The sequence below is a fragment of the Gymnodraco acuticeps genome, unplaced genomic scaffold (assembly GCF_902827175.1).
Source record: "Gymnodraco acuticeps unplaced genomic scaffold, fGymAcu1.1, whole genome shotgun sequence".
In the NCBI taxonomy this organism is placed as follows: domain Eukaryota; kingdom Metazoa; phylum Chordata; class Actinopteri; order Perciformes; family Bathydraconidae; genus Gymnodraco; species Gymnodraco acuticeps.
In genome coordinates this window covers 80,133-102,237 of record NW_022990003.1, presented here as the reverse complement: position 1 = coordinate 102,237, position 22,105 = coordinate 80,133, and the positions used below count along the sequence as shown (strand labels likewise).

Here is a 22,105-nt window from a genome sequence, read left to right as displayed (position 1 = left end):
TAACATTTAAATACCTAAGTAAAGTACCATAAAATTGTACTTACGGTACCTGAGTAAATGTACTTAGTTACTTTCCATCACTGCAAATACTTAAGACAAAGTTTAAAGTGTTTACTAAAGACAAAAGAGTGTAATGCCGTGAGCACAAAACTTATAAAGGTTGACATTTTTTATTTTAATCTGCTAAAATAATCATTTATTTATTATATAGGCCTATTCAAAGGACTAAAGGAATATTAAAAAGGCTCATATATCATTGTCCCTCTGGTGGAGACAGCATGGAAATGTGTTCTCCCTCAAAACTGATTTACTAATGTAGGACAGCATTGCACAACATTGCACAATCTGCTAAAGTGTGTACACTGAGCCTTTCCCCACATACCACACAGATAAACCATATTCATTTACCATATCAGATCCTGTTTAATGCTGTTGGATGAGTCCTGAACAAACTTGATCGTGATTCACAACATTTAAATTGAGTAATTTATTATTGAAAATATATTTGTATTTTTACAACAATTACATGTTTTAGCCAGTGTAAACCAACATTTAGTGTCAGCCACATTGGGATTTTACCTAAAAGCTCCACAAACATTACCTGAAATTTGGTGATTAATGTCCAGCATGGTGCATAAGAAAGGTCAATTTTTATTCCATACATAGGTTTTAAGAGAAATTGCTTTTATAGCAGAACTAACACAAGGTAAAACACTATAACATTTAAAAGAAATAGCAACAGCAAAAAATCAAACTCTCATGCACTTACACAAGGGTTTGTTTTTGACCGGAGCCGGAAAAACCACATTCCACACTTTCCAACACAGACATTTCCACATCACTATGTGTCTGACCATCACCCACAAACAATGTACCTTTAGTGTTCATCCTACCTGCAGAAATATAGCTGCAAAATGGAATCCAAAATTGTCTAAATAATTAAAGACATCTTAATTTCTGTCATAATGAACAAAGCAACAACATTTAGGTAGTAATTACAACAATTCTACAGTGTTCTTGTGGCAAAGGTGTTGTTTTCCTTCAATGTTAACACACTCCTTGCCAAAAGAAAGAATCCCCCGACCCAGACTGTAGAAGAGAGCACATTCAATTTTAAATTTCAGTCCCAGTTTGTCTGAAAAATCTGGTTTAAGATGTAGTCAAAAAGCATTCAGATAGTCAAGTTAGGTTAAATGTCCACAATATTCCATGGAAGGTATTTTAATAAGCAGTAACTCAATTATATACAGTATAAATTAATGTTCCCATTCTGGAGTCCAAAAGAGTAGGGACAACTATTCGAGTGGAGCCTTAGTCCTTGGTGAGTTCATTGTTGAGGTTGCTTTTCGTGGCTGTCATTTTTCTTTAAGGAGTTTTGTCTTTGTGCTTGCATGTTGTATGCCCAGGCTCTGTGCACACCCTCACCCTCAACCCTGTACGGTGTCCAGTCAGGGAAGGGAAATCGACCAGCTATCACTAAGGCATCCTCAGGAAGCTCAGCCTCCAACTTCTTCTGCAATAATGAAAGCTAGGAACAAACAATAACACACAATAGAAAAACTTCAACAGACATTTACTGAAACTGACCCAATGATAATACATTTGTTATGAATACAACCACACCGAAAGCCTGTGCTGACAGATTGAGATGGTATTTTACAGTTTAGAGGCATTTGTACATTATACTACTCACCACGCTAGGAGCCAAGAACACTGTGATATTTTTGCATTCTGTTAAGTCGACCTGTGAAGAGATACAACATTTTTTTAAGAGTGAGGACATTTGAATTTACACTATAATGTAGTTGCAAAAACACACATTGCTGCGAGACAAATTTAAATATTGAAATGTTGTCAATTAATGGTGGCCAATTTAACTTGGTAACAGGAAAGTAACTAATGCCATAATACAGATTATAAATGTCATACCTTCCAGAGATCTTCCCGTCTGTATGAAACTTTTTCATGATGGCCTGCTCTCCAAGCTTTGAAGCGGGCCAAGCGGAGTAGCCAGGGATTGAGCTCATAACCAACAGCGGGAGTGAAACCTTGCTGATGAGCTTCCAAGACCTAAAGATAGAAAAAATAACACAATCATTGCCCATTGCAGTGAAAGAAAAAGTAGCCGAAACATTCTGCTTATACTCACAATGCGGCCATCACCTGACCCCAGATCCACAAGCCCTCCCTTTCGGCCTCTCAGCAAGTTCATTACATGATCCACTTGAACTCTGCTGGCAGGAATGTACGGGACCTGGAAAACATAAAAAAGAACTTCTGATTAAGAAAAACGGTTTTTTTAAAGGTCACCTATTATGCAGAATCCACTTTTTCATGTCTTTTATACATAAACATTAGGTAGGTCCTTAAAATTGAAAGTCGGAAAGTCTAAGCTCCAACCCCCAGAACTCATTCTATTAGTCAAGAAAACTTTCAATTTTAAGGACCACCCTACGTGAGGCTAAACTTCAAGGTTGATGAGGGAGGGGTAAATGTTGTTGGAATTTGAATACAATTCACCAGGAGAGTTTTCTTGACTATCATAACGAATTCCGGTGGTTGGAGCTTAAAATAAATGAATTCGAAAATGTACATGGCACTAAGGACCACCCTAATAAACATCTGTCCCCTCTGTGTAAAGAGATTCTGAAAGTTTCAGGAAAAAAGATTCGCTCACTTTTTGTCCTGATCCATTTATATGAAAACCTGTCTGAAAATGAGCTCATCAGATTTTGGCCACTTTATGATGTCATACATTTTTTTTGGCTTGTGTAACTATTAGCCAATCACCAACCAAGGTACCCCCCCCCACCTTATCACCTGAATCTCCTCCTAGAGCACCATTGTGTTCTTTTTAACCAAATATCTCTCAGAGGGGCGTGGGGAGTGGCTCCTTATTTTCATCTAAAGTAACAGACAGAGAATCAGCACTTTTGAAACAGGGCTGAAACAGAGGGGATTATGGGATGCTACAATGATCTGTTTGGTGTTTGGAGCCAAACACTTCAGAGACATGTTTTGTATATATCTGAGACCTATAATATGTTGATGAAAAACATTATAATAGGGGCCCTTTATTTAAGATGTACATCATACCTGTAGCCTCAAGGGGACTTTCCTGAAGCCTGGCTGTACGAATCCGGTCCATATCACATACACAGCGAGCCCGGTGCCAGCAGCTATCTGAGCAACACCCCATCCTCCAATGTCTCCCGTGTGCAGCTCCTTAAAGGCTTCATCTGGCGCATCGTCATCCATTCCTACGTGGAATGTGTAATATTGGGTCTATGTTATTTGAATTTCCTTAAACTCCTTGGAAAGGTATTCAAAAATATGTTTTAATTTTATTGGATGAAATAATATATTCTGTGTCAGAGCGTCTGGAGATTTTGAAATATCTATTATTTGTGGTGGAGGAAGCATTTAGATCTAACGTTAGAGTACCTTTATCACACAGAGTTAAAGAGTAATTATAATCTGGAAAATGTAGCAACGGTTTGGTGAAAGTCAAAGTATTCACTGGAAAGAAAACGTCTTTCGTGAGTGTTATACTATTGTATAATATATAATTACATTATTATTAGCCATGCATGAAGTTAAGATTACTGTTTTAGTTGGTTGAGGTGGAGCCATAGAGGGTGGAGCTCATGTTTTTAAAGTTATCTGTTGATTATTTTCTCTATACATTATTGAATTGATTGGTTTGTCAAAACATAGTGAAAACAGGTCATCACAATTCAACAGAGTTTAAAGTGAAACCTTAACAATTTGGTTTAAAAAATATAAATAAATGTCTCCAACTTCCAAATCTTTATTTGTTAAGTTAACTAATCACATTAGCTTGATAAGAAAAGACTAAAGCAAAACACACATCCCACTGTATTTACATTTTACCTATATGCACACAGTTTATACACAGGGCTGCACATAACTGGTGCGCAGGTGCGCATGCGCACCTCCGCCAAAAAAAGAGCACCGGGTCATTTGAAACAAAGCACATTTGCGTACCAACATTGAGAGAGGGAGAGAGAGAAGGGAAAAGAGAAAATAGAGGAGAGAGGAGAGAGAGAGAGGAGAGAGAGATATTTGCGAGTTGCATATGAACCATGATATGAACTCAGGGCCGGCCCGTAGCGCTGGCTAGATGTTCGCCTAGGGCGGCAGATCTGGGGAGGTGCTGAGCTGGTAGTTCTGGGAGGGAACAAAACATTTTGACCGTTGGGGCTCATCCTAATTTTCGGCCTTGATGTAACAATATTCATAATTAAGTAAATGTAACACCCTTTTCACCCCGGTTACACGTTTCATTTGCCCTGTACAATGGGCGCTGTAAGTGATGAAAGTGGGGGATGTTGGCTTATCTGGCGCCCGCAGCTCACAGCCAAAGCGAGTGAGCGAGCACCGGTACCAGCGCTGTTGTTATTCGAATCTGGTGCCGTGCTAGCTGCTCTAACGGATATAAGAAGAAGATGTTTCTACAATAATGTGGAGGGAGAGTCCTCTCCAGTCAGACTGATAACTACAGCTCAGTGAGGTAAAGGACTCTTGAGTGTTTAGATAGTTCACTTTAGTCTAAGTTCAAACGGTTTGGTCACAATTTATGTAAACATATATTTCCAAGGCACTCCTTTATAATTATTGGGATAAACAGGTTTTAAATCATTCCAATGTATACTATAGGACAGTAACCAAAAATATCCTTTAAAACTGGAGAGATAAAATAAAATGCATAAATAAATAAATGTTAAGGTAAAATAAGATATGAATGAACAACACAGATAAAATAAGTTACATTCATTTGTTATTGGCTATGGTAGGTTATTGGTTATGTTCACGTATACTTATTTGATTACATCCACTTGTCTAAGATGACAACAGAGACTTTCGACCCAAAACCAGCTGTTGACTTGTGGATGCAAGCAGCTAATCGCAGACTCAACCAGAGAGAAAGTAGTAGGCCTACATCATCAGCTACCATGTCTGACAGAGAGGAAGACAGTGAGGAGAACCGTCAGGAGGTAGTGATGACAGCTTGTAGGATTACTGGTCGTGCTAATGTTGTCTTGTGTTCACCTCTGCATGTGTGGTCTGTGTTCACCTCTGCATGTGTGTTCAGTGCCGTGTGTCTGGCAAATAAAGACCCCCTCAAAAGTTACGGTTTATTTAATGTTAAGTATGAGCACCAAGCAACATCTCCAGGTGCTCCTTTGAGAACCAGGGCAAAGAAGTTATGTGCACCCCTGTTTATACACCCATTTACAGGCTTGGCTAAGGGATTGTAGATAATATTGAAAGGTCACATACATCTTCCTAGTTAAATGTGGCTTCAATATATTGTTCTACCTGATGTTTATAACTTAGTGTTACCTTTTACACCCCGTTTTTTTTTAAACACCCCTTGGATGTCAGTTTGCAAATCACAATGAATTAGTTTGTGCAACCATAACAAATGAAGTAGCAAACGATACGAGGCTAAATTGAAGATATATCGTGCACTTTTATGTCTTTAAAAACATATTGCCCCGTATTAACTTTAATCTTTAATAGATAAACTCATTCATGGTTTAAAAAACAATTATATCCCACACCATTTGTTAAAGCCATATCGATAGTTACAATAAATGTAATGTTCGTATCGTTTCTTTTATTATGTAGGCCTACTGATACTTGACAGAGGGATTGAGGGTCACATGCATGCAGTTATTGTGTTTTATCATGCGTTGTCTCACTGAAAATACGTCCTGACTTATTAATAAGCAACAACACAACATAATACTGCCGTACACACACAAAAGGCAATTACTTGGGTGGTACAATAATTATTAACAAGAAATATCTCATTGACCTGCAGGAGATCGAGCGGACACGTTACACCGTGGGACTGGTCCGTCTGCAAAACATTCCGAATATCCAAGAGCTTACTTACGTTAGTTCCGGAAATGTGTCCGGACCGTCCGGACACATACTATTACTGCTATTACTGCTGTTAACTACCTGTTTCCATATTAATGTATTATTAACTGAATTAATACATTTCCTGTCCTTTTTAGCATTATTGATTACTTTTTTATTAATTTAGAATAAGCAATATAAATCAGGAACCCATATAGTTTAAAGCTCTGGTTAAAATGTAAATACTTATTTGATCAAAGCACAACAACTTTATTAGAAATATAGCATAGAATTACATTTAACATAGTATAACAAGACATGTAACGTCATGTGTTGATTTCAACAATCTATCTTTTTGCAAAAGGTTTCAGAAATACATTTGTAATAGTATCTAAAATATACGTAAAGCCAACTTTTACAAAAAACATAACGAAAGATAAATATCCATATCTAAGAACACTAGTGTCCCAGTCAGTTGCTGTCTGCATCGTCACTGATGATCCCCTGCAGGTTGGCCCAGAGTCTCTTTCGCCCTCTGTTTGGTTTGTTTTCTTCATCACTATCAGAGCCGGAGTTCACAGTGCGCAGATATGTGGAGGATGGAGAGTCCTGCCACTCCTTCCCTGCAGAGGTTCCTCTGCGCTTAGGTCGACCTGATAAGTATCCACATTAGAAGGTCTATTGAATCAATGGTTTTATATTTTGCAATAAGTGCAATAACATGATGAGCAAACACGATAGATCATTCTTATACATGCACTGTGCAATTGTTGATCCAACCAGGTCAAAGGCCACATCTAGTAATGGGTGTCAGAACTAATAAAAAAGTTACCTTCTGTGACAATGATGTTGCTGACATCGAGATCAGCTAGTTCCTGAGTTTCCTCTCTTTTCATTTTGATTTTTCTGCATTTCTTAATAGATGGCTGACCTGTTCGAAAAAAAAGCGAAGAAGCAAGTTATCACTTAAATCTCTGTTGCCCTAAGTTAATCAAATTGTGTCCTTTACAAAAGAAAGTGAAAGCGTGTTAGCCTATCACATACAATGTGTTGTGCGCGTTAGTCAATATGAGCGCGAGTGTTACATGGTGATTTCACAATGTTATGGAAGGTGTGTTGGACAGAAAACTCCCTCTGGAGGGATTCAAGCCTTTGCAGACCATTTACATGCACAACAACCTATATAAAAACACACTTCAGGAGAGGGCAAACCCAAAAAGGGCCTAAAAAGAGCTCTTTAATGCTCGGATAAACAAGATCGCAAGATGCCTGATAACGGGCAAATGTGAAAAACAAATAAGTGAATGTACTCTCACTGACCATCAACACCAAGATCTTCCAGCTGCTTCTTCAGGACAGCCACCTGGGAGCGGACCGAGTGACAGTCCTGGAGCACCTTCTTGTAATTCAGCCTCACGCCACAGAGAGTAATGTAGCGCTTGAGCCTCACAACGGATGTATTGTCCCCCTGAATGATAAATCAGAGGACACACAGGTTGGGAGTCGAAGATACAACATTGCAATAACCTCACAATTATCAAACATACGACTATGATTTGGTGATCTGTTTTCAAAATACCATCGTTTTTTTAATCAAAGGAGGGATGCCCCAATACAGTTAACAAGCTGTTACTGATCCCCAATGGATCCTTTGTATTTTGACTAACTTCCATGTGAAAATACTATGTACATTATAGGGCTGCTCAATTAAATCATATTTTAATCGCAATTACGATTTTGGCTTGCAACGATTATGAAAACAACATAATCGAAATAAAACTATTTCAGTTGAATTATACTTAAAGTTCAGGGTAATCAACTGTTAACATACTGTTCAAATTTTTTTTTCAATAAATTGATGTTTTCAAAGTAAATAGATAATCGTTTTTGATAAACGTGATATCAATTATTGACCCAAATAATCGAGATTATGATTTTTGCCATAATCGATCAGCCCTAGTACATTATACATTGGATTTGACCAATTGAATATGTTGCTGCATTAAAAACGTATGCTGCCTGACAGAGAGACTTAATTAACTCTATAAAGATTGATTTCTCTCATGGGCTTACCTTTGGACCGCTGGCGCTCTTCTCTTTTTTCTCCACTTTTTTCGTGGCTTTCTTCTTTTTACCAGCTGCTGTATTTTCTTTTCCATTATTCTGTTCCTCGTCCAATGAGGTGAGTGACGAGTCAGAGTCGTTGTTTTTCTTTTCCACCAAGACTTTTTCTTCTGCATAATCCAACAAAAGGTTATATTGTCAGTCAGAAATAAAAATGTGTGTATAGGACATGCAAGTAGGGCTGCTCAATTAGTCGTATTTTAATCGCAATTACGATTTTGGCTTGCAACGATTATGAAAACAACATAATCGAAATAAAACAGTTGAATTATACTTAAAGTTCAGGGTATTAACTGTTAAAAACATAATTTTCACATTTTTATTTTCAATAAATGGATGTTTTCAAAGTAAATGGACAATCGTTTTAATAATCGTGATATCAATACCAAATAATCGAGATTATGATTTTTGCCATAATCGAGCAGCCCTACATGAAAGTATACATTTTGCATAGTCACCTTTTTCACTGTCATCTGAGGGGTCTTTGTCCTTCATTTGTTCACTTTCTTCTGACTCGCTCTCTGTGTCGGGTTTATCCTCCTCATCACTCTGAGGTGTTTTCTTTCCTTTGCTTGCATCGCTGCTTCCCGACTCTCCATTCTTTGTCGCATCCGTTTTCTTTATCGCCTTTTCTTTTGGACTGTCCTCACAGCTACTCTCTTTGCTTTTATTTTCTGACTCATTCATTTCTTCATCAGATGATTCCTCACTGCTTATCTGCGGTTTACTCTTCCCGTTTGTGGTGCGCTGGGATTTCTTTACCTCTTTCTTTTCATCCTCAGATTTCACTTTCTCTTCCTCCTCACTGTCATCACTTCCTGTTTTGCAGTCCTTTTTGACCTCTGATTCTGTCAATAACAAGACAAAAAGACAACAAGACTCACTTTGGATACATACAAGATTAAAGGTCACATATCATGCTATTTTTAAGCAATAGCATTGGTCTCAGATATATACAAATATATAAAAAACACGTCTATGAAGTGTTTTGCTCAAAATACCAAACAGATCACCCATTCTAGACATGCTCATATCCCTCTATTGCACTTCCTGTTTCAAAAGTGCTGCTTTGGGGTATAAAGCTTTAAAAAAAAAAAGAATTGATACAAAAAAAAAGAGGAGGGGGCTGAGCTCATGCGGGACCCGGCAGCTACTGTCTAAACTAAATACTGCCGTGATGAAACGCCGTATCATGGATTATCAAGGATTATTTCTGAAACAGTATGGAGCTCAAAGGCTTTCTCTCTTGCCGGTTATACCACAAGGTGAGTTCCTTTTTACTTCCTGCTTCTTCACACACATGCTCTGTTCAGTACAGGTTAGCTCTGAGTGTTAGCGATGCTAATGTAAACACCGACCATATTACGTCCAAAACAGTCGGGCATTGTTTCTGATAGCAACGTTTCTGATTGGGCCGTGGGTGTAAAGCCAGCCTACATTTCCGATATTACGTTATATCGGACGCACATCTGGATTAGCTCCGTTTTTAGAGATTTGGGTACGAAGGAAAAGAGAGAGGGTTTTGTATTCTGACGCTGTGTGAGTTCCCTGACACAACGGGGACACATAGTTATGTATAAAAGACATCAAAAAGTGCATCTTGCATGATAGGTCCCCGTTAACATAAGTGCAGAGTGAGTGAGATGATCAGATTGACTTTGTTGATAAGGCTAACAAACGAAAATGTGGTTTTAAGACAGTTTTTTATTCTTCTTAAGAGTTGAAAGTTATCGATGTTTGACATTTTCTAAACTCAAATGTCAAACATTATTGTTTCCAACTTTTGGAATATTAGGAGATTCTGCATTTCTTTCTTTTACTTCATCCTGTATATCCATGGATTTCTACAAGGACAAAAGAAGACCGCTGATTACATCACCACAGACAACAAACCTTCTCATACAAAATCATTTATGAAATTAATGATTATTTGACGCCTGAGTCCAGCTGTTAATTTTGGTTCAGGGCATTTTCTGTTGAGTAATTAAAAGAAGAACATGCTATAATGAATAAATACTTGAAGAATCTAAACACGTCAAACAAAGAAAGCATTTATAACCTACCCGAGGATGGGCTCGACCGACGACGGAGCTTTTTTGCTGTGGATACATCTTCGTCTTCCCCCCCACTCAACACCTCATCTTCTCTCTTCCTTTTGTTTTGGGAATTCTTGGTTTCCAGCTCACCATCGTTTTCATCATTTTCCTAGCAGTTAGTATGAAACTGGGCTGATGAATATAAAAGTTACAGTTCACTGAAAATGTAAGCTTTTGCTAAAGAGTAATTCATATACCTGCATTTTTATCAGTGCCTCTTCAACCACCCGCTTGATGAAATGTTTGACCTCTGGACTTAATGAGTCACATTGCGCACGTTCCAGGTATCGTTTTCTCAATATTCTTAAGGTTAGTGTGCTGGAAAAATAAAACAATAAAAAAAGATTACTTCATGATGTGTAAGGGGGAGGTCATTTATAGAAAGAAACATAATTAACATGAGCTTATGTTTTTGAACACAGCTTAGGAAATATACCTGAAGACAATAAACAAAACCCACATTACACTAAATTACATCTTAAACAGATAAAGACTTAAAATATTCTATTAGGATAGTATGGGATATCCAATTTCAGCTCATAGATTATACACAAAATACCATAGTTTACCTTCATTTACCAAATTAGATGGACAACTTCATTCAGTGCAAGAAACTGGGAGTATGTCATTGATTGATTGAAAAGTTTATTAACAGCTTGTATATTGGGTACAGTACAGTACAGCTCAAAACATACAATTGTTAAGGGAATGCAGACCAGAGAAAGACTTTCGTCTCGTTTACATCAGGGTCCCCCATTTCCAATTCATCATATCATTTAAGACAGGGGTGCCCAACCTTTGTTGAACCGAGAGCTACTTTTAAAGATGCCAGTCTGCCGAGATCTACCAGTCCAAATAGAGAGGCGTAGCCATTACTGACAGCCTACTACCAGGTAAATACACACTTCTACTTCGTATAAAACTGACCTTCGTACACTTAATACTCCATAAAATAATGCAGATCCTTTATTTTACCTCTTTCTAATCTACACACATACAAGTATTTAACTGAAGTTACACAACAGTGTTGTTGATACAGAGTTTATTCACACGTCACATACTACAGTGGGTAATGTTTTCAAGAAACATTGAACAGTGCTGCCACATATGACATAGGGAAAAAAGAAAAGACTCTGAACCCTTTCTTTGACATTATATAAAAATAGTGTTGCTACAAAAGTATAAATTAGGCTTACTAATATGACAACTCAGATCTGAAGCTACACAGGAATCTGCTGCCAAAGTGCAATAAAAAAGACAAAATTAATAGAATCTAACCCTTTTTTTGTTGTATTTTAGTAGATTATAAAAAGAAATGCCTTTTTAAAATAGGATGCAAGCAACACTAGTTTCTTAACCTGAATTGATAATAGACTATAATCAATTTAAGTTTGCATTCTTATTAGGGGTGCACCGAATGGGAAATTCTTGGCCGAAACCGATACCGAAAATAGGAAACAGTTGGCCGAAAACCGAATGCCGAAAGGCCGAAAATGATTAATAGAAATATATATATATAATGTATACATTTTTTTACCAATGTTGTTCAGCTACCTGATTATGGAAATAGACATGATTATGGCAAAACTTAACTTAAATAATAATCACTATTATGGGTCCATAAAACATTTATTCAGCACTTTTGAATGCATACAGTACATTTATATATGTCATGTATTATATATATTATATCGCAGTCTTAGTGTCGCCAACTCGTTTCTAATATGCAAAGACAACAAATGCGTCTATGATGTATTTTCGATCAGACGAGATCTCTCTCCCCCGTCTGTGTCCGAGGGGGCGGGGCAGTTTACACACACGCAGCTGCTACATGCAGCGGAGCACACTGCGGAGATGGCGGAGAGAACGCGCTCCGAGGTGTGGTTACACTTTACCCGTCTCGATGTGGAGAATACTTGTTACCATAAGTGCAATAAGAGCTTAGCATGTAAGCACGAGCAATTTGTCTAAACATTTAGCAAAAGTGCACCGCATGCAGACGGAGGAATGTACCGGGTTCGACCGTCTTTCTAGCAGCTCTGTAGCCCCATCCACGAGTAACGTTTCCACGTCAGGTGTTATGTATGCTAGCAGCAACACACGGAGTTAACTACATGATACAAACATGTGTTAATGATTAGAGGAAACTGAGTTATTTAGTTTGTTAAAATTTCAGCTATTCTGTTTACAGTCTGTCATCAGATTATTTAATACGATTTGTTAAAGGCTCAGGGCAATCTCGATGACAAAGGTCAATGTTCCCCCCCCTGTGAGCCAGCCGCGAGCATGGTCGTCGCGTCTTTATTACGTCATCACAACAACACGTTAGCTTACCAACGTAAGCCTGTTCTGACATTCGGTGATATTTTTTCGGTGCTAAAACCCTTTCGGCCGAAAGCCGAAAGGGCCTTTTTAACCATTTTCGGCCGATAATTTTCGGTGGCCGAATATTCGGTGCATCCCTAATTCTTATACCATTTTGTACAATAATTATAATGAATAAATTCAAACAAACTAAAACTTACAGCTGATTAATAATGGTATCTAACTTGAGTTTTTAATCAAAAACCTGTTGAAATGCTACTGTTTTTTACTGTCCCCCAAAAGCGCGTCAGCAGCCTCCAGGAATGCTTCTTTCACAACTTCGCCGTCTTTGAAAGACTTCATGTGTTTCGCAAGAACGTGACTGCCACGATAAGATGCTATGGTAGCAGCCTTGCTCTTGTTGTTGGGCCTGGTGAAAATGGACTGCTGTGCATTTAGCTGTGCTCTCAGGCCCCTCCCCTTTTGGAGCGTAGGGCAGAATCAGGAGGGAATTCCGTCTCGTAGCGTTTGTGCACTGTTTTGAAATGCCGCTCCGAAATTACCCTTCTTCGATAAAGCTACGCTCGCATTGCAGATGAGACAGATGGACTTTGAATTGGAATGAATACAAAAATAATCATCCTCCCACTCGGAGTTACAATTATATATGTTTTGCTTCTGCCATAATTGCGGTCTTGTTTGTGTGCGGACTGTCACTCCTGTTGACACGGACAACGTTAGCGAATTAGTGCACTGCCCACTAACCACGCCCCGACACATGGGGTCACGCCGGCCAATCACAAAGCTTTGATGCGTTCAAGTGCATTATTCTGGCACAGGAAGATTATGTTATAGGACATTAACGATAAAACTGAATATTGTTGTTCTATTTTTAGCCACATCTCGCGATCGACTGGGAATCTCCCCGCGATCGACCGGTCGATCGCGATCGACTGGTTGGGCACCCCTGATTTAAGACATATTTGACATACAGATGGCTTATTTACAATTTACATACAGGTGGTTTTTTTACATACAGATTGCTTATTTACAATTTTCATTTTAGATTTCGTTCTAATACATCCTAACCGGACATTTAAGACATACCAAGTCTACAGATATACAGTTAGTAACAGTTATTTTGTTGGCACTACTTTTAATAGTATTCCTACAGTGTATTAATACTAGTTTTTCATGTAGATTGTTTTAAGTACATTTCAAAATGTTAGACGATAACATGTGGTAGGCCTATATGCTGTATTTATTAACACAATATTAAAAAGGATCAATCAATTGTGAGGTGCTGTATGTAAGAGTATTTTGGATAAATGGACATACTGTTTTCCAAAAAATGGCATCCCTCGTTTCACTAGAAGTTACCACTTTCAACCATACATCCATGCTTTCAACCAAACGGTGTGCAACTGATAACGTTACATACATAAACGTCAAAGTAGGCTGATTCCCGCATTGTGTTTGGGTGAAAACCATAACATCATGCGTCATGTCTGTATTAACGTATCTTAATGGTAAGTTAATTGGCGCATACAAGTTACTGCATTCGTAATTTTTGTCTTGAATTCACAACATTAAGCTCGTTTGACTTGTTTAATGAACATTTATAAAAAACATTTTTAAACAAGTGTTTGCCTGTGTGTATTCTTGTTGACTGCATGTGGACCAAAGTTAGCAACACACACACACACACAGTCAAAGCACAAAGGCCAGTATACTCCTTGTCAGTAAAAAGTAACAGCAATACATGAAAACGTTTTTGAACTGTTTAACTGTACCTGAGGTCTGGCTCATCACGCAGTTGATCACACACAAACCTGCTGATACCTGTTTTCTCTTTCTCTGACATATCCATGTCTGACAATGTTCAGTCCTTTTTGGCGGCTGCGGGCCGTAGGATTTGACAGGAAGTGACGTCAGACCAGCGCGTTTTCAAAATACAACAAAAACTTGCGCTTTTTTTCTTTCTATAAATTAATTTGAAGCACTTATTTGTCTACTTAGAAAGCCCTAACATGACAGCTGTGAAGTTTTCTTAGGTTGTATATTCTAAAAACATTAACTTTGGATCTTTCTGCTAATTTTCAGACTGTTGGCTGTCAGAGAAAGGTTAGCTCACTTCCGGGTCCTTGCTCTTACTCAGGTTTTGAAATTCATACTGGTTGAACCATAGATATATGTGTATATGGGTTGAACGACACAAAACCAACACCAATGTTATTTTAACTGCTTTATTATGTGCTAAACAATAATAAAGCTCATTTATTTTCATTAAAATATTCATAAAGAATAGAAAAAGCACTTAAACCCTACGCTGCTGTGTGGACGCTCCGTGTTTCTTGTGTGGACAAGTTTTTCCTTGTAGGCTACGATGTGAGGGTCTAAGGACAGAGGGTGTCGTATTGTCATACTGATATTCATATTCTGTACAAACTGTGAAGTCCACTGAGACAAATGTAACATTTGTGATATTGGGCCATATAAATAAACATTGATTGATTGTTGATTTGATATAATTATGTCACATATTTTTAGGAGCTATATTTCCACAAAATGAAAATGCACTACAATTCAATAAAAACAGATCCATCCTACGTGTATAGGTGGTAATACAATGCTGTATTTGTTTGGAGTAATAATGTCACATGATAAGGTGGCTAAAGATTTTTTTTCTAATAAAACAAATGTATATAGTAAATAGATGATATGGAAACTACTAGTGACAAGTAATTAGATTATTCAATAAAGACACACTGACAATTACATTGGTTTTGTAATTCGAGCAGTAATTTATTAAGGCTCCCCAAGTGTGGTTGAATCACAAAAAACAATATAACAATTGCAATTGTCTAGGTCCCAAAATATAACATGGCAAAATAAAACCAAACACACTTTTTACTTTCTGTAAGTGTTTGAGTCCTTTTCTTTTGTATACACTTTAGGAAATAGAGAACAATAAGACCAAGAAACTGAAGTTGGATTTCACAAATAATTTATTCAGAACATTCTCATGACCACTATAGGACGGAAGTCATATTAGTGCATATTTTAGGGTATTCTTAGGGGACTTTATTAAGAGATATATATTGCTCTCATTCAATGTTTTGTTTTCAGGGTGATTAGGTGTGCACAAGATACTGGTGGATATCAGAAATTAAATATGTATCACCTCCATGAAGGTTCAATTCAACCCAGTAATAATTGCATTTATCATCACTCTATGGCCAATTATTGTGAGCAAATTTCAGTGGTTTGGTATAAGACATAAAGTGAAAGGTCATGGCTCAGAACAAAATGAGTTCTCAAGGAAATGGTCACGGTTCTTCTTGAAACATTAGTCATTTACAGGTGTCAATTCAAAATCTGGTGTGTGCTATCGAGTGCATTGTATCATTTCAAAAATTAAACTCACTTGAGCACTAGTTAACACAAAGATTGCATACAATACAAAAAGTTAAATACCAAACAATAAATTAGGTTCATAAATTAATAAAACATCTTGAAGCAACAGCAGTAATAATTTAAATAAAGAAAATGGAGCTGCTCAACAATCTCATTTATAGACAACCTCCCTAAAAATGGCTACTCAGTTTTATTCCAGTGTTAGAATATCATCGCTGTCAGGCTGCATATCAGTCCAACGAATGAAAGATGTTTCACAACCTGAATAAACTGACTTACAGTATTTCCTATAAGCCAAACACAAAGGAGGGTGCCAGTGCACATTATTAACACCCACATTAACAGGTGAGGTGAGAGTTGGGTTTTTAGGCCCATTCAGTTACTCGCAGGAGGTTCCTTAAGAAAGGTATACTATGCAGGATTTCCATAACAACAATGTATAGACTCATACCCAAAGAATCTCTCGATCATCATTTATGTTCCACTTTAGGTGGTGTCTGGAACTATTTTCTTATTAGATTTTCCTTTAGGAAGAAGTGGCCAGCCCCCAACCAAAAACAGTGCACAGGACATAAAAACAAATAAGGTAGAGGCTAGATTTCCTGTCTCTCTCTACTGTGGTTGGTCTGTGTCGTCGATAAAGCGTTGCAGGTCTGCTCGACTCGTCACTCTTTAACTCACTCGACCACCGTTGCACTATTTTTAAAAAATTTTTTTTTTTAGCTCTGTTCAACTTTTATGCTGTGTGTTTACAAATAGCCGACAAATCCTGCATAGTATGCCCTTTAACATTTGCCAAGAAATATTTATGCCAGTTTCACATCCCAGGTACATTTACACATTTCCTATTTAAATTATGTACACATTTTGTTTTCTTGTAAACAGAAGCAAAACGTCTCTTCTGTTACACATCAGTCATCGACTCCTACATGTCTGTGCAGTGACGTCTCAAGACATTTAAGGAAATATCTACCTACTGAGCTATTGCTATTATCAAGGACGTCTCTTCCATTCTAGCATTCGAGAAGAAAAAAAATGAACATACATGAAGTCGCTCTTCCGTGCAGTATGCTTTCACATTATTAGTCCTTATACACAGTTTGTTGACCGGGCCCTCTTTCGTCATGCATTATATGCCTCCTTACGTGGATCCGTCTAACTCGCCTTTCGCCTCCGGTAGCCCCCTCTTCGTCCAGTGAGGCCCCCGAGCCTCTGGCGTCTAAAAGGTGCAACCCCCCTGGTCCAGACCCTCTGCCATTCTCATAGATGAGGATATTGAGGGTTTCTTCAAAGATTCGGGCCTCAGGAAACTCAACCTAGAAAGAATCAATTCAGTTTCAGACCTGGCGTTTGAATGAATAAAATACTAATAAGAGGTTTAAGACATAGCTCAACATGTTGGAAAATACGCTTATTCGCTTTCTTCCTGTTCAAATATAGAGCTACAGAAAGTTAGGTTAGCTTAAAGACTGGAAAAAGGGGGGAACGGCTAGTCTTGCTCTTGTGTTTTAATAATGTATTAATACTTACCTTAGAAGGGTGTCAGACTACTGCTTTAATGACATGTTGTACAAACTAGACATTACTTACTTTGGTCTGCTTCTTCTCTGTGGCATAGACGATGGACGTGCAGCACACTTCAGCGATCTTGCGGCCTTCTCCGTAGAAAGACCAGCAGCAGATCTCATCCCCAAGCACATCTTTGACAAACAGGACGCGGCCATTAAACCGGAGCACCAGTTTGTCAAAGAGTTCAATATTCTTCAGCAGGTTATCATCAGAGTTGCTGGACAAAGGGGAGAGAGAAAGAGCATGTTAGTTTAAACTGAAAAGATTAATTAATTAATGTCAAGAAGTGAACTCGGATTAAGCTTGGAAAAACATGTGGCTTATGAAATAGTTTTTATACTCTAAAGAAACGTGCACGGTCAGCTTTAAAGTTTACCTGGTGTAAGAGTATTTGTTGTTCCCTCTGTTGTTCTGCAATTTGACTACCGGCTGTAGAGAAAAGAAACAGGTATAAATACTCATAAAGCAGTAGTATACAGTGGAACAATGTTTTTGAAAACTGTGCATACACTCCAAACATAATAAATCACACCTTTGTCATTTAGTTGAGACAAAAAGTTATTTACCTTTCTACACGAAGCCATTATTTTCTGTTCTTCTTTGGCTGAGGTGATCATGGGGATGCGACACACTGTTTCAAAAACATCCTTTTGTTTCTGAAGGTGAAGAAAGAAAGTAGATTTTAAAAACACATTAAATCTAACTAACACACTTGTTAAAGTTAATATTAAAGTCAATTTAACATCAGAAATAACGAGAAACCCCACATTTTAAATACCCCCTGCAAATATGGAATAGTTTGTTGTTTATTCTCAAAAGTAGCTGCTTACCTGCATGGCACTGATGCAGAGCTGCGCGAGTCCCTGGACCCGATAGTACTGCGCCTCCTTCAGAACCTCATCCAGTTCTTTGTGATCCTCTGGAAGTGGGACTGAGCCGTCCCGCAGGAAGTTCAGAACCAGTCCAAAATGTCGGCCACACCTATCCAAAATGACCCAACCTGGGACAGCAGGAAAATGGTTCAGTCATTTGCATTTTTCAGTCAACTTTGGTTCTTAAAAAAAAAAGGGGAAACAGCCAACAAAGACACACCTTTCTGATACTACTGATCGTGTCGGTTACACCATGACCACACCAGATAACGTTGGTAGTAAAAGTCAGCGTGTGAGAGTCAAACTCCTTGTCTAAAAATCTCAGTACAGTATTTTTGACGTTTGAAAAGCTAAAGATGCACCTACCTCAATTTGCCTGGCCGATTACGATTACTTTTTAGAATTGGCAGGCCAAACTGTTACTTTGCTTTAATAGAAATTCAAAACTCATGTTCATAATAAAACATTGAATATTGGATAACTGCATCAAGCCACACCATCTGCATGTTTTTACCTAGCAGGTGTTACAGAGCTTTATGATTACCTCTACTTAAGAACTTCCACACAAAGGTTGATGTTGTGTGTGTGGCTGTGACGTTACTCTCTGTGCACAACATAAACTATGATACAGAAATACACAAAAAGAAAAGAAAACAAACAGATATATGAGACTGATCAGCTGGTTGACCACCGCCCCTTACGACTCTCGACCTGCAGCAGTTTGAGAATCGCTGCTGAAGATCACGAGTTGTATAATTGCCCTCCACTGCAGAACATTTGATTTTATTTGTCAATGTATACTAAAACTGTAGGTTCTACTCATGTTAGAATGAAGTTAGTACTTGTATGTATATAAATTCAAAACAGAGCATCTGAAACAACTATTCTATTAAGTCAAAATAGATCCATACTAAAAATGCTGACATCAGTGGCAAATGCTTCAAGACATTACAGCATAACAAATGGATCCAGTCGAAGCGTTTAGTGTCTACAGGACACAACCACTTACCTTCTGAGTCTATGGAAACTTCTGTTCCTCCATTGCATATGCTCCGCAGCAGACTGTCTTCCTTGCTTAACGTCTGGACAGTTGTATAATGCAGGGAGCCACCCACGTTTAATTTGACATACTTGCTCCCGAGCAGACCTCGATTTCTGAGCTCATCCGAGTTGTGGAAGGCAGGCTGGGAATTAGCAGACTGGGCCGAGTCAGCAGCATGACTGCCTACTGAAGCCTCAGCAGACATGGGGCCGAAGAGTCACTTCCTGACTGCAACACAGAAGGATATAATGGCTTGTTAGTGAACATTTGGACTAGAAGAAGTGACAAATGTTTAATTATTAACATTAGAGTGCATAGATTCTATTTCAGTTGTATCCTAGTTGAGAGCTGTGTTTGTAAACCATGAATATAATGACTGAATCTGAAGCACTCGATTGTTGTTAACTGGACGATGACATGATCCTTTTTCTTGTATCACAAAAGCAGGATATACAGCATTCAGCATGAAGTATTTAAATTGCTTAATGAAATTGAAGCAAACAATTGGTAAAAAGGCCCACTGTAAAATAAGGCAATTGAACGCTGAAAAAAAGTCCTAGAAATAAAATTGAAGCAAGAAATTAAGCGGTCACAATAATTCCTTTGCTAATGTGAAATTCAAAAAGGACAATAAACCTAATAATAACCAATTTTCATTAAAACCACACCCATTGCGTGTTTTGTACAATTAATAATGTCGTTTTTTACTTATCGAACACATTACAATGTTGCAAAAAATACCGTAAATGGGTATTAAATGCAGACAATTTTGTTTTAAACAAGCTTATCACCAACTCCTTATGTGCAAAGTGATATTCTCAGTGGGATATAGGAAGTGCTGTTTCAAAACACTTATTTTTCATAGTGCATGCACCTTGACTGTCAACAGACGTCCACTGTTACAGCTGACCATAGTTAACACTAAAGTGAGGTGTTTAATAATATAATATTAGATAGAAAGACACTTTATTCATCACAAATTGGGACATCATTTTGTCACAGCAGTAGAGTTGTCCAGCATTACACACGAGTTTAAAATATTTTAATGGTAGAATAAGATACACATATAACACAAATTCAAAGTTGAACAGACATATATCACAATAGTATCTAAATAATACACAATGTAAAAAAAAGAGTGAATACACGTGAATTCTCTCCAATAGACAAGCTCACTAGGCAACATAAATATATGGAAATATACTAGAGAAAGATATTGACATTGTATTACACAATCACAATTGTGTAAAGCAACAACTAAGCTATAACCACAAGTACCAATAGGTAAAAAGGGATTGATATGTAGTTAGTTGTGGAAATGATTTATGCTTACCAATCAATGTAGTAAAAGTATTATCATATAATAAATGGTACTTACCACAGTGAACATCCAAGGGAGCTGCAGGAGTGAACCTAGCTTAACGAAGATAGCCAAGCGTTGATCAGCCAGCAATCGATAACCAGCTAGCCAGCTAACCCTAACCACACACAGTGAATTTACAACACAGCTATCGTTTGACAACACATTTTAATCGCAATATCTAAATAAAAGAGGCTAACAACGGCTATCCCCTTTAGCCAAGCTACAAGATAGAAATCCTCCTATGTTTTGTTTAGCTTCTTGTCTGAACAATCAGAGACTGGGTATCAAACAAAGCTAGCTGCTACATTAAGAACGGACAATCCCATTGTTAGACATAAAGAATAATAACTGATGCTAATAGCAGAAGCTAACTAGGTCACTCGGAAACGAAACTCGCACATCTTCTTGTTCCGCTGTTTTCTTCTTCTCCTGCACCTTTGTGTGAGGTAAACAACGTGTCACGTGATTTAGCGCCACCACTTGGAAATGGTGATAAACTGGGAAGGTTCAAAGGTTCAAAGGTTCAAATGTCATAATACACAGCTACAGTGTGGTTGTGCAATGGACAACTTGGGTCATAGGTTCCTCAACGTATGCAATCTAAATATATACCAGATATAAAACAACAACATGTATCATTCGCTCGTTATTAGTGACTGTTCCATGAAGAGTGTAGTGTATTATAATCACTCGTCGATACTGCCTTCCCGTGGTCACAGGGCGGAACTACAGCTATGGCCAACGCAGACTAATATCCCTATAATCCTTTTTTCTAAATAATAAAAAACAAATGTTATACTGTTATTATTGCAAATAACAACAATTAACATTTTCAATACTTTTCTAATGTGGTGATTAGTCTATTCTTACCTTGAAGATTTAGTATCAAGCGGAATGACAGTTGCTTGAAAGTATAGTCATCCGTGTTTACCGCCCTCCAGTGGTCATAATGGAATACTACATTTATAAAGTTAGCGTCAATGCAGACATGAGAACATTCTACAACTTCCGGTAAAGACTTTCAAAACAATGTAGTCTAACTGAACCAAAAGAAAACTATGACCTTAGTTTTTCCACAACCTGATTATGTTACTCTACTACATTTTAGAGTTAAACATTTGTATTTGTTTTACCCAACTATAATTCATTTATTTGATCATTCTTTAGTATTTTTATTTAAAGTAAAAAACAACAACCAAAAAATGTAATTATAACAGAGTATTTATTTCTAAATATAGTATAACATATCTGGATAACTCGACCCTTCCTTTGTAGAGAACACAGCTCCACATTCTTCAGTGGGAATAATACAGATAATGTATTCTCTTAATTATTATTTACTTTAGCCCATAGCCTTTTAGCTATGAGAAAAAGGCCATACAAGTTCAAAATGATCTCTAAAACAAAATAACTTTCCCACTCTCCT

The 22,105-nt window shown here is 37.7% G+C and overlaps 3 protein-coding genes across 5 annotated transcripts; all 3 read right to left on the bottom strand.

Annotated features, from left to right (window-relative positions):
* Positions 1-472: 472 nt before the first annotated feature.
* Positions 473-5,913, bottom strand: antkmt (adenine nucleotide translocase lysine methyltransferase). 2 transcript variants are annotated; one of them, XM_034212983.1, is made up of 6 exons: positions 5,846-5,913; positions 3,097-3,260; positions 2,150-2,254; positions 1,930-2,070; positions 1,694-1,744; positions 473-1,528 (listed from the first exon to the last, which is right to left on the bottom strand). In XM_034212983.1, exons 2-6 carry the CDS (start codon positions 3,256-3,258, stop codon positions 1,328-1,330), a joined length of 660 nt encoding a protein of 219 aa, XP_034068874.1. In that variant the 5' UTR covers positions 3,259-3,260; positions 5,846-5,913; the 3' UTR covers positions 473-1,327. The 2 variants fall into 2 exon arrangements, with proteins under 2 accessions (XP_034068874.1, XP_034068875.1); XM_034212984.1 differs by lacking the exon at positions 5,846-5,913 and having other exon boundaries at positions 3,097-4,023.
* Positions 5,625-14,353, bottom strand: hirip3 (HIRA interacting protein 3). Of its 2 annotated transcripts, none has more exons than XM_034212982.1 (8): positions 14,210-14,353; positions 10,310-10,430; positions 10,080-10,221; positions 8,475-8,864; positions 7,966-8,123; positions 7,213-7,360; positions 6,725-6,823; positions 5,625-6,545 (listed from the first exon to the last, which is right to left on the bottom strand). In XM_034212982.1, exons 1-8 carry the CDS (start codon positions 14,284-14,286, stop codon positions 6,364-6,366), a joined length of 1,317 nt encoding a protein of 438 aa, XP_034068873.1. In that variant the 5' UTR covers positions 14,287-14,353; the 3' UTR covers positions 5,625-6,363. The 2 variants fall into 2 exon arrangements, with proteins under 2 accessions (XP_034068873.1, XP_034068872.1); XM_034212981.1 differs by having other exon boundaries at positions 7,966-8,126; positions 14,210-14,352.
* Positions 14,354-15,406: 1,053 nt separating this feature from the next.
* Positions 15,407-21,120, bottom strand: kctd13 (potassium channel tetramerization domain containing 13). Its single transcript, XM_034213000.1, has 7 exons — positions 20,695-21,120; positions 19,284-19,544; positions 18,233-18,402; positions 17,969-18,058; positions 17,779-17,831; positions 17,424-17,619; positions 15,407-17,149 (listed from the first exon to the last, which is right to left on the bottom strand). The coding sequence occupies exons 2-7, from the start codon at positions 19,519-19,521 to the stop codon at positions 16,916-16,918; spliced, it is 981 nt and encodes a 326-aa protein (XP_034068891.1). The 5' UTR covers positions 19,522-19,544; positions 20,695-21,120; the 3' UTR covers positions 15,407-16,915.
* Positions 21,121-22,105: the final 985 nt, after the last annotated feature.